General features: G+C 37.3%; 1 protein-coding gene across 1 annotated transcript in view; it reads right to left on the reverse strand.

Annotated features, from left to right (window-relative positions):
• ALMS1 (ALMS1 centrosome and basal body associated protein) overlaps nucleotides 1-12,711 on the reverse strand; it is a 187,109-nt gene that overhangs the window by 48,561 nt on the left and 125,837 nt on the right. The window contains exon 19 of the mRNA XM_027772964.1: nucleotides 4,280-5,436. Within this exon, the coding sequence (XP_027628765.1) occupies nucleotides 4,280-5,436 (1,157 nt within the window). The remainder of the gene's footprint in view (nucleotides 1-4,279; nucleotides 5,437-12,711) is intronic.

The raw sequence follows: 12,711 nt of genomic DNA on the forward strand, positions 1-12,711 counted from the left end.
GTTTTTGAAGGCCATGGTACCCTGATACCAAAGGCAAAGCTATCACAAGAAAACTACAGATTAAAATCCACTATGAAAATAGATGCAAAAATTCTCTTCAAAATTCTAGCAAATCAGGGACCAGCAGTTAGCATAATGGCTATGTCAATGGACTCCAACGTAGTCGACTGTGGTTCGAGTCCTAGAGCCAGTGGCTTAAACTCATGCCAGGTGTGTGTGTGCGTGCCCAAGATCCTGAGAGGAGAATGGAGGAGAAGGGATTGTGGCATGACCATCCTCCCTAGGGGGGGATTTCTTGCTTTCTGTCTCTCTGTCTCTCTCTGTCATTCTGGTGAGTGCATGCGCCCTATAGCAAAAACCTCTCCAAAAAAAAAGAAAAAAAAATTCTAGCAAATCAAAGAACAGCAAATGGCATAATGGTTACGTTGCTAAACTCCCATGTAGTTGACCACGGTTTGAGTTCATGACCCGGCGGCTTAAAAAACTCACATGGGGCACGGTTGTGGGTGTGCCCAAAATCCCAATAGGAGAGTGGAGAAGGGATTACAGCATGGCCATCCCCCCTGGGAGGTGATTTCTCACTTTCTGTCTGGCTCTGTCTGGTGAGCACATGTGCTCAATAGCAAAAATCTCTCTAGAAAAAAAAGAAAAAATTCTAACAAATCAAATCCAGAAGTATACAATCAAATAGAATTTAATCCCAGGAATCCAAGGTTGGTTCAATATATGACTGTCAATATGTATATGCCATATTAATAGAAAGGGGAAAAATTACACCAGATTATCGTCTCAATAGATGTTAAAGTATTTAGCAAAACTCAAAATCCCTTTCATGATAAAAAACACACTCATCAAAATAGGGAGAAAAGGAAACTTCAACATGATAAAAGTTATACATGAAAATCCACAGCCAATATTATTCTCAATGATAAAAGACTAAAAGCTTTCTTCCTAAAATCATGAACAAGCATGATTACTTCTCCCACTTCTATTCAACACTCCACTCAAAGTTCTGACCATAACATTTAGGAAAGAAAAAATAAATAAAAGCACCCAAAATGGAAAGGAGGAAGTAAGACTATCTATCTGGAGATGACATGACTTAATTCAGCAAACTTGCAAGATATGAGATCAATATGTAAAAGTTCTCTATCAGGGCCAGCAGGATGGTATAGTGGTTACATCACTGGACTCCCACATGGCCAAACACAGTTCAAGTCCCAGACCTGGTGGCTTGAAAATCACAAGGTGCGTATCTATCCATGTCCAATATCTCAGTAGGAGAATGAAAGAGAAGGGACTGTGGTGTGGCCATCCTCCCAGGAGAGTGATTTCTCACTTTCCTTCTCATTGTCTCTCTCTCTTTCTCCAGTGAGTGCATGTGCTCTATGGCAAAAACCTCTTTAAAAAAGTATTTCTGTATCTATACAACAGCAATAAATAATCAGAAAATGAAATTATGAAAGCAATGAAATTATACTTACAATAGCATAAAAAAGAGTAATATTTACTAAAATTCATCTAGAATCTTAAGGGACCCTGAATAGCGAAAAAGTCTTGAAAAAGAATGAAGTTGGAGGTCTTAAACTTTCTGTTTTCAAAACAGATTACAAAGATACAATAAATCAAAACAGTACTAGCATAAAGATAGACATATAGATAAAGTAAAGAGCAGAGGGCTCCTTATTCATATGGTCAAATAATTTTTGAGAAGAGTGCTAAGAACATTCAATGAGGAAAACACAGTCTGTTCAACAAATGGTGTTGTATAAATGACATATCCACGTGCTTTAAAATAGAGGTGGAACTTACCTGATTACTTTAAAATGAATAAAAAATCTAAATGTGAAAGCTAAAATTATAAAATGCTTAGAAGAAAACATAGGAGAAAACCTTCTTAACACTAGGTTTTACAATGATTTCTCAGAAATGACACTAAAAGCACAGGCAACAAAAAATAATAAATTGAGCTACATGGAAATTTAAAATATTTGTATGTCAAAAGACACAATGAAGAGACTGTTAATGAAAAACACAAACCATATAATGGAAAAAAAATGCTTGCAGATCATAAGATCAATAAGTTAATACCCAAATTTACAGAAAACCCCTACAACTCAACTACCAAAAAAAGGGGCCAGATTTTAAAAGATCAAGGGACTTAAAAAGACATTTTTCCAAAGAAATTAAATAAATGGCTATTAAAGACATAAAAATATACTCTTCATGACTATTCATTAGGAAAATATCTGTCAGAACCACAATGAGATATCAGTTAATATCCAATAGGATAACTTACTATAAAAACATAGAAAGTGTTAATGAGGATGTGGTGAAATGGAAACTCTTTTGCACTGTTGGTGGGAATATAAGACAGTACAACCGTGGGAAAAATGTGTGAAAAAATGGAGAAACCCTCATATATTCCTGGTAAGAATGTAAAATGGTGCAGCCATTGTGAAAGTCTGGCAGTTCCTCAGTAAGTTACATATAGAGCTAGGATATGACCAGCATTTCTACTCCTACATATATACTAAAAGAAATCCATGCAGGTGTTCCAACAAAAACTTATATATGACTGTTTTCTATTACCTATATTAACAAAATATAGGCAAAAGGTGGCAACAACCCAAATGTCCATCAGTGGATGAATAAAAACATGTGTGTATAATGAAATAAAATTATTCAGCCATAAAAAAGCAATGAAATACCAATATATGCTATGACATGGATGAACTTGAAAACTATGCCAAAGTGAGAGACGCCTGACACAAAGGTCATATATCCTATGACTCCATTTATATGAAATAACTAGAACAGGCAAATCCACTGGGACAAATATTAGATTACCTGTTGCCAACAGAAGACAGGGAGAATTAGGGAGTCAGGGCTTAAATAGGTATGGGGTTTCCACTGCAGTGATGAAAAATTTCTATAATTAGATATGGTGATGACTGTGTAACACTGAGAATATACTCAAATGGTCAAAATTGTACCATTTATGTTGGATATTTTAACACACACCCACACACACACACACACACACACACACACACACAGACACACACCTCCTACCTGGATTATTTTCCCTATCTGTGCCATTTCTAAATCTCATTCATTAAAAAAACACCAAAAATTGTATTATTCATATATATGTACTCAGTCATTTAATATCTATCAAAAGCTCAGTTATGAGAAATAATATTTATAAATAAACTGAGCATTTCATGCCTCCTTTTCTCTAGACAAGTGGTTTCCAATTTTTTTTGATCATCCAATCCTACTGAAAACATATTATTTTAGCACAAATTGCCAAAATAGATATTTATTTATAAATCATGTCACTATTGTACTCACAAAACATAAACAAAATGAACCACTTTGCAAGCATCCCTCTTTGGAGAGCACTTCTCTAGATAATCTTAATTTTACTCTCCTTTTTTTTGTAATGATCTGCATTTGCTGATCACTTATTTACCTTTACTAACTCCCTAACCTAAGGAATTATAGATATTGTTATGGAATTTTAAGGAATTTATGGAAGACTCTGTTACATAGTGATGCCTTCTTTAGGAAGACAGAGAGAAATTATCCTTAGGTCTCTGTACTAGAAATATTGGTAATGCTTTTGAAATATGGTCTGCTTTTATACTGCAAACTAATGTGATTAATCACTAAATTCTAGCAACACTAAGTATTAGAAAACATAAAGTCAAACTAGTCACTCACTTCTGGCCACCACATCCACAAATATCTTTATCTCCTTCTGACTTCAACTTGTCTCTCCTTCACTCACAATTCTTAATTTTTAAAAAAATCACATTATAGTTTACCCTAGTTTCAACTTTATCATCCTAATTCTTTACTTACTTAAAATAAACTCATATTGTATTATTTATGTGTGTGTGTGTTTAAAAGTACCACAAATGTTTCTTTCAAGAAGGGGAAGAATGAATAAAAACAAAAAGCCCAGGCAATGTTGTTCAGGATAGAGGTTACTCTAAACTCGAAGCTCCCCATGTCAGGGGTATACTTTGCAGATTCTGAAGCATCTACCATCAAAGCCCTTCATCCAAGGGTGATCTGTAAATGAATGCTGATGAAAAGAATGACAACTCACAATAGCACTGTACTACACTTTCTCACTCTTTTCCAGTTGGTAAGCAATGTTATAGTGAGGAAAGGGCAAATGGCTTTGTTTTCACCTGTGTGCAAAGCTTAACTAAAAAGTCCACGAAAAAGGCAGTCACATTGCCAGATGGAATTTGTAGCCATGTACCTGGATGTGTCTCCTTCTGGTGTGCTCAGAAGTCATTAGGGGATGACCTAAATTCAATGCTTTCTTGGTGTGCTTGCTCCGCTTCTCCAAGTATCTCCTCTGTTGGTCAGTGATGCTGCTATATAATTTAATTCGCCTGGGTGACAAACATACTCTTTCATGGCCAAAAGCTTGAATCAGTCGGGCAGTGTCAATGGTGGAAATAGAGCTACTCCTTTCGTGCAAAGCCACTTCTTTATCTGTCTGCGTCAATATATCCGATTCAACGGGAGAAGTGGTTGTGGAAAGGATGTTGGTGGGAGTGTCTGTGAACAGTTCACTTTCCTCTGAGGGTCTAGAATCCGAAGAAGTGTTGCTTATATAATTAAAACCTGGATGTTTTCTCAGAATATATTTATCGAATTTAATCTGTTCAATTTTAATCTGATTGGATCTCCCAGCTTTTTGAGTAGGAAGCACCTTGCTTTTTTTAAGATCGCCTATGCTTTTATAGTTTCTCTCTAGGCTTTTATATCGCTTCTTTCTCTGAAACTTGTTCTTCTGCAGTTGTTGTCTACCACCCCATTCCTTTACATCTCGTTCTCCTCTGCTATCATCGTGTGTACTTTCTGAGGCCTGGAGAGAATGTGTGATGGGATTCTGAAGTAATTTAGCCAAACGATCCAATCGGTCCACCAAGGATAGTTCTTTTCTATCACTGAACTCACGTGGTTTCTGTTGCTTCTGTCGCTCCTGATACCTGTTCCAGAGTTCATTCAAACTTGTGGTGTGCTGAGTTGCTGTCTCTGGGGTGACCTTATGATCTCTCTTTGACTCATTACCTTGTCTGCTACTCTTTAGAAAATCTCTAGCTTGACTTTTAGTAGTGTGCATCACTTCTTTGTTTCCCAAATTCACATTGATGCTGAGGCTCTTTACTCTGGTATAATCTGTTGTAGTCTGGTCCACATTTTGATAAGGAGGAGGAAGACAAGTATGCTTCTCTTGATGGTGCTGAAAGAAATCTCTCCAAGAATGCCTCACAAAAACACTCCTTCCCAAAGATTCATGGCAAACATCTTGATCATTTGGTAGATGCACTGGATGATGAAAGTAAAATTTGGCGGACTTGAAGACAGAATGAGTAGTATTTTCGAATTCTGAATGACATTCAGACTCTGAAAGGAGAAAAAAAAAGATTTTCAAAGAATTTTAAGATATTTGCATTCCCTTTACAAATATCATTCACACTTAAGGTATAGAACTAAGACTGAAAAAAAGAAATGTTTATATATGAAGTTTCAGAAAATTCAGTGCCTGCACAAAAGATTCCATGGACACACTATGTGCCCTCTAGGAAGGCCATTTAGTCTTACAGGTCATCAGAACAGCTGCTGTATACTCACCACTTGCTATGTGTGAGGTGTTGTTAATATGTGTTTTATCTCTGCTTTACATTTTTAAAAAATTTTAATACTGCTAATAAAACTAAGACATAGTTATTGGTAATCCTATTTTCAGTGAATAAATCCAAAACTTCATTTTTATCATCAGTAATTAAAAGGGTAAAATTTAAAAAAAAAACCCTCTTTCACATTTTAGAGATGTTTAAAATTCCTTTTTTATGAACTATCTCCACTCCCCCCCCCCTTTTTTTTAAAATAAGTTTTTGCCTTAGGGTGCATGTGCTCATCAGAGTGAGAAACAGTGAAAGAGAAAGTGGGAAATCAACCCCCCAGGGGGGATGGCCACACTGCAATCTCTTCTTTTCCATTCTCCTCTTCGGATCTTTGGTACACACTCACACATGCCCAGCATGAGTTTCAAGCCACCAGGTCTGGGACTTGAACTGCAGTCACTATGTAGGAGTCCAGCGATGTAACTGCTATGCCATCTACTGGCCCCATTCCCCCAAATTTTAAGATTGTGATATAATATATATATAGGACATAAAATTCATTATCTTCTATCTTTTTGACAATCTATCATCTATCAATTTTTTTTGAATCTGTCACTTTTTGACAATCATTACTCTATTTAAAAAACAGCCAATTTTAAAGTTACTTATTTCTTCCATGTGCAAAAGACCAGGGTTTTGGGGAGTAGGAGAAACAACACCCACAACAGAGTCTTGAGACTGTGATCCACCACCAGCAAACCCCAGGTCATGGGCCTATACATGCCCAGCATACTCAGAAAGGTCTCCAGATGTGAACTTGGAACCTTTCCATGTGGGACACTCCCAAAGAGCACTGAAATTTTACTGTTGTGCCACTGTCTGGACTTGGGGCACGTTCATATTTAGATGTAATAACAGCTCACAAGCTGCTATGGTTTAAATGTCTATGTTCCTTTAAGATTCAAGCTGAAAATTAATATCCAATATAATTCTATCAGGTCACTTTTAGGAGTTGATTAGGTCACGAGGGCTGCCTCTTTATGAATGGGATTAGTGCCTTATAAAAGGGCTTGAAGGAGTCTGTCTGACCCTTTTCTGCCTTCCTCTATGAGAGAACAGAGCAACAAGGTGCCATTTTGGAAGCAGAGATTGGGCCCTCACCAGACACTGAATCTGTCGATGCCTTGATCTTAGACTTCTTAGCCTCCAGAACTGTAAGAAATAAATTTCTATTATTTATAAATTACCCAGTCAGTACTGTTTTGTTATAGTAGTAGACACAGACTAAGACATAATCATAAGCTCTGACTGTAAACTCTAATATGGGATCAATAAACTTTTCTGGAGTTACAAGTAATGAGCAGCCATAAAAGATTAAATAAATAAATATATATGTATTCAACTGTACAGTCCTTTTCACCCACACTATAGATTACTGGCAACCAGAGATTTTATTAAAAACTCTATATATCCCTATGGATTTCCCCAGAGTATAGTGAAATACATGGAATCTGCTTTTATATTTGAGGTATAAATATACTCTGCAACATTTTAGAATTCTCTAGGAATAGTTAATAATTGGGAGATTGTGTTTAGTTTCTACAGGTTCTTGAGAGTGCTGCTCCTGCATTAAACACATACATATAAATATGTAATTATAAATTGTACTGAGGGCTATGAAGGACAAAAACAGGATGAAGAAAAAATACTTTCAATATAAAATGGTAGTTTAAAAAGACTTGTCTGAGGAGGCTATAATGTGAAGTAAAAAATGAGTAAACCGAAAACAAAAATGGCAGGTCAAGAACATTCTGGACAAAGAGACCATCATGTGTGAATGCCCTGAGGCAACTCTACAGTCACCTATGCCAAGACACCTGCACCCACCATCTTTTCAGATTTAGAGGCAGTACCTTTTCTGAGAGGTTTTTGCTATAGGGCGTCTGTGCTCGCCAGAGAGAGAGAGACAGAGAGACAGAAAGGGAGAAATCATCCCCCCCAGGGGGATGGCCACGCCGCAATCCCTTCTCCTCCATTCTCCTCGGGATCTTGGGCACACATGCACATGTGCCTGGTGTGAGTTTAAGCCACCGGGTCCAGGACTCGAACCACAGTCAACTACATGGGAGTTTAGCGACATAGCTTTTACGCTAAACTGCTGGTCCCGGTAGTACCACTCTTTTAAAGTCAAGTCCCTCCAGCAGTGCTCTGAAACGCAGCTCATCTTTCTTTCAACACCTTGATTCCTTCCCCTGACACATCTCTCATATCTTTAGGCTCTCCCCCTTTACTTGATGATTCCCAACAGTGTGAAAGTATCATTCGGCATATCTGATATTTAGAAAACCCTCCTATTTTCCTCCAAGTACTAACCCATTTCTCTGCTCCTTTTCATAGCAACATTTCTAAAGTAGAAAAAAAGAGTATTTTCTCCTTCTTTACCTCTTTTCTTACTCCAATTTACTCTACAAAGTACATGACAACAGAGTCACAATGGACCAAACTATTCTTACTAGGATGATCAATGACCTCCATCTATGGCCAATTTGGTCAGATGTTCTCATACTGCATTCTCTTTCAAAGTCATCTCATCTCTCCTTGTGGCTTTCAGTACCATCTTCATGCTGTTACTGTTAACTAATCTCAAATTCACATTTCATGCTATGACTTCTCTCTTGAGCTCTACATTAATATGTTTAACTATATACTTGATATATTCACAGGATGCCACAGTCATCTCATATTTTCAATCTCCCTAACTGAACTTTATTGTAACCTCTAGAACTGTTTTTTTTTTTTTTTTTTTTAAGAGAGATTTTTGCTCTAAGGCATGTGCACGCACTGGAGAGACAAAGAAAGAAAAAATGGGAAACCACCCGCAGGGGGATGGCCACGCCACAATCCTTTCTCCTCCATTATCCTTTTGGGATTTGGGGCATGCATACACATGTGCCCACCATAAGTTTCAAGCTGCTGGGTCCAGGACTCGAACTACAGTTGGTCATGTGGGAGTCCAGCGATGTAATCATTACACTATCTGCTGGCCCCTAGAACTGTACCTTTGCAATCTTCTACATTCCTATAAATGGCACATTACCCCATTGTCCAAACCAAAATCTGGGAGTTATTCTTGATACTTTTATCTCCATTACCTTCTTTTTCCTGCCATTAATCTCTTGCCAAACAATAAAAAAATCTATTTCTCAAAATAGTACACATATCGTATCGGCTGCCTGTCCCTACTTGTCTTTCCCCAATCTACTCTTTAAATACACACACGATGATGTGTACCTTCAATTTATGCTCTACTAGGGTAGCTGACCACAGTTCAAATCCTGGCCCAGTTCAAAGCCTCTGGAGACTTAAAAAACATGTGTGCATGCTCAAAATCCTGACAGGATGGGGAAATGGAGGAAAAAGGACTGTGGTGTAACCATGTACCCAATGGGGTTTCTCTCTCTCTATCTCAATGGTTAATACGCCCACTCTCGGGCATTAAAGAGGAAAAAAAAAACCCCTAAATTCACATTTATTATTTTAAAGACTTGTTTAATTTTATATTATTATTTTAAAGTTTGCTATAGGGTATGCCCACTCATGAGAGAGACAGACAGACAGACAGACAGACAGACAAAGTGAGAAAGCAAGCTGTCAGGTCTGAGACTCGAACGGCAGTCAGCCATGTGGGAATCCCCACATGGTGTGTGCCCCACCCACCACACCTTCTGCTGGCCCCTTAATTCATCTTTATCATTAATCAGGAGCTGTGTGTTTTCAAGCTCTCTACTGCTATTCTATATTCCTCCATTTCTCTTTGAAGGTCCTCAAGAGTTTTCTGTTAGTTTATGGTCTGCTTTATTTTTTTCCCCTTACGAGAAAATCCACATTTCCCTCTACCCCTTATTCACCTTTTGCCTAACAATATATCCTAAAAGTTTTGATAAAATTCGGTATCTTCATTCAATCTCACTGCACATAAACTTCTGTACTGGTGGAGCTCCCAGTTTTCATTTTATGTACTTTTTATACTAAGTTATTTGATGTTTAAAGATTTATGTGATATGTCTTCATTGTGGATTACAAATCAGTATAAAAATATTCTTGTTTAATTTCTGCAAAACTTTTAGTGTTGAACCTAATCTCATCTATATTAATGTTCTCAAATTTCTCTTTTACTTTGTTAAAGTGTTCTTTTTACTTTCAATCTTTGCGAGTCATTTTACTTTTGTTGTGTCTGCTATGTAATATGGAACTGTTCTCAATCCAAGATTTTTTTTATATATTAATAAATGAATTTGGTTTATATATTCTTGTATGCTCTCCATTCTCTTATTTTATGGTATTTTCTTCCCTTTCATTACACATTTACTTTCTGTTGTCTTCACTCCACCTTTCCCTGCTATTTTTCTTTTACTCCCATGTGTACATTCTGGTTTTTAATATATAAATATATAGTGGATGTTTTATAGTTTTTTTAAGTTACTCAAGAGGTAACTTAAAGATTTTTTTTTTTTTTTTTTGGGGGGGTTTTTGTTTAAGGGGGTATGCCAGAAAGAGAGAGACAAAGAAGAAATCACCCCCCAGGGGGGATGGCCACGCCGCAATCCCTTCTCCTCCATTCTCCTCTCAGGATCTTGGGCACACAAACACAAGTGCCTGGCCTGAGTTTAAGTCACAGGGTCTGGGACTTGAACTGCAGTTGATTACATGGGAGTCGAGTGACATAGCCATTACACCAAATGCTGGTCCCAAGATTTTTAAAATATTACATTTAAAGCTGTGTTATTTTTGTTTGCTATAGGGCATGTACACCAGAGAGAGAGAGAAAATGAGAAAGCACTTCCCCACTCTCCACCTAAGAAGAGAGACCATGCCACAAGCCCTTCTTCATTCTCTTCTCGGGATTTGGGGCAGGCATGTGTATGCCCAGTGTGTTTTTCCAGCCATCAGGTTCAGGACTTGAACCGCACAGTCGACCATGTGAGATCCAGCTGCCTTACCTACCATGTTACCTGGCTGGCCTTTAAATCTGTATTTCTTGATTTATCAACTTTAAAGATAAAATTAGCTCATTTATACTTGCTCTCCTCTGATTTTTTTTTTCCCTTCTTTTTCTGCAGGCATACCTGTACAATCCTTTTTTTTCTTTGAAGTACAAAACTGTCACAAAGAGGGGCTAGCAAATGGTGAAGGCACTGGACTGCCATATGGCCAACTGCATTTCTATTCCCAGATCTGGAGTTTGAAAATCATGCCAGGCACATGTGTATGCAAGCCCAAAATCCTATGAGGAGAATGGAAGAAACGTGGTATGGCCATTTCTCCAAGGGGGTTATTTCTCACTTTCCCTGTCTCTGTCTGGCCCTGGTGGACATACGTGTTCTACGGGAAAAACCTAAAAAAAACTATAACCAACTTGTGTTTTAGAAATGATCATTATTTATAAATTTTTCCTGAGGCTTTCCATATTCTTTTAAGTTGCAGGTTTAGGCCAGCAGGGGGCGTGGTGGCTGGGGCACTGGACTCCTATCTGGCTGATCATGGTTCAAGTCCTGGACCTGGCGGCTTGCTTTCTCTCTCTCTCTGTTTCTCTGTTTCTCTCTGGTGAGTATGTGTCCCGTAGCAAATTTAAAAATAATAATAGTGACAAAAAAATAAATAATTAAAAAATAAATTGCAGGTTCAATCCTTATCTATTTATTACTTTTCTGTTATAATCTTTAGAGACAGCAACAGTCACCACCGTATTAGATTTGCACTTTCAGTACTCAGATCCCACTATTTTTCTAAACACTTTCATCTTTTTTTCATAATTGGTACATTCTTCTTCATTTCACTTTTATTCTCCAATTCCCTAACGCTCCCTTAACATCTCATTATACACATTTTTATCTGAAACATTTTATGCCTTCTAAAATCATTCAGAAGATAAAATATAAGGACAGATTTTCTTGTCTTTCAGAGTATGCTTTTATAGACTGTATTTCCACCTTTCTTTTCACAGCTATGTTTTCCACACTACTCACTGCAGAGTTGCAATATTCTATTTCTTCATCCTACACATTCTTTTTGTGTGTAGTAAAAAAAGCCCATGACATTAAATTTACCATCTTAGTCATTTTTAAGTGTATAGTTCAGTAGTCTTAGAATATATTAATATTCTTGTACACCATATCTCTAACTTTATCATCTTGTACCACTGAAATTATACTCACTAAATATTATTACTCTGTTCACCATACCCCGAACCCTTGACAGCCGCCTATTTCCTTTCTGCTTCTATGATTTTGATGCTTTAGATTTTTATATGAGTAGAATCACAGAGTGTGGCTGAATTATTTTGCTCAGCATAATGGCCTGAATATTCATCCATGTTATAGCATGACAGAATTTTTTTAAGGTTGCATAAAATCCTGTTGTATGCATAGAACACATTTTCTTTATTTATTTTTAAATAATTATTTTATTTAACTTTATTTATTCGTTTGTTTTTTAAATTTGACCAGAAAGGGACAGAGTGACAGAGTGACAGAGTGAGAGTGAGCTAGAGTGAGAGAGAGAAAGTGAGAAAGCAAGCCACCAGGTCTGGGATTTGAACTGCAGTCGGCCATGTGGGAGTCCTGCACCTTTAACCACCACGTCACCTGCCAGTCCCTCTTTTTTATTTTTAATCAGCAAATAATAATGCACATTAGTTTCCTCATCCATTCATTGCTGATAAACATCTGGACTTCTACCAATTCTTGGGTATTACATATAATGCTGCAATAAATATAGATGTGTAGATACCTTTTCAAGACCCTGCTTTGAACTGTTTTGAATATATGTCCAGAAGTGAGACTTCTGAAATATATGATAATTATTGAAAAATTTTGTACGTGTATAATGGGGAGAGAGAAGGAGGAAGTACTTTTTAAAACATGCTATCATTACATTAGAAACCTCCTGCTTTAGCCACCTGAGTGGCTGAGACTACAGGTGTGTGCCATTGCACCTAGTCCTTTGGGGTGGAGCAGGGATTAAACTTGGGGCCTCTCATGAGGACTCAGCCTGC

The sequence above is a fragment of the Tupaia chinensis genome, unplaced genomic scaffold (genome assembly GCF_000334495.1).
Source record: "Tupaia chinensis unplaced genomic scaffold, TupChi_1.0 Scaffold000316_1, whole genome shotgun sequence".
NCBI lineage: Eukaryota > Metazoa > Chordata > Mammalia > Scandentia > Tupaiidae > Tupaia > Tupaia belangeri.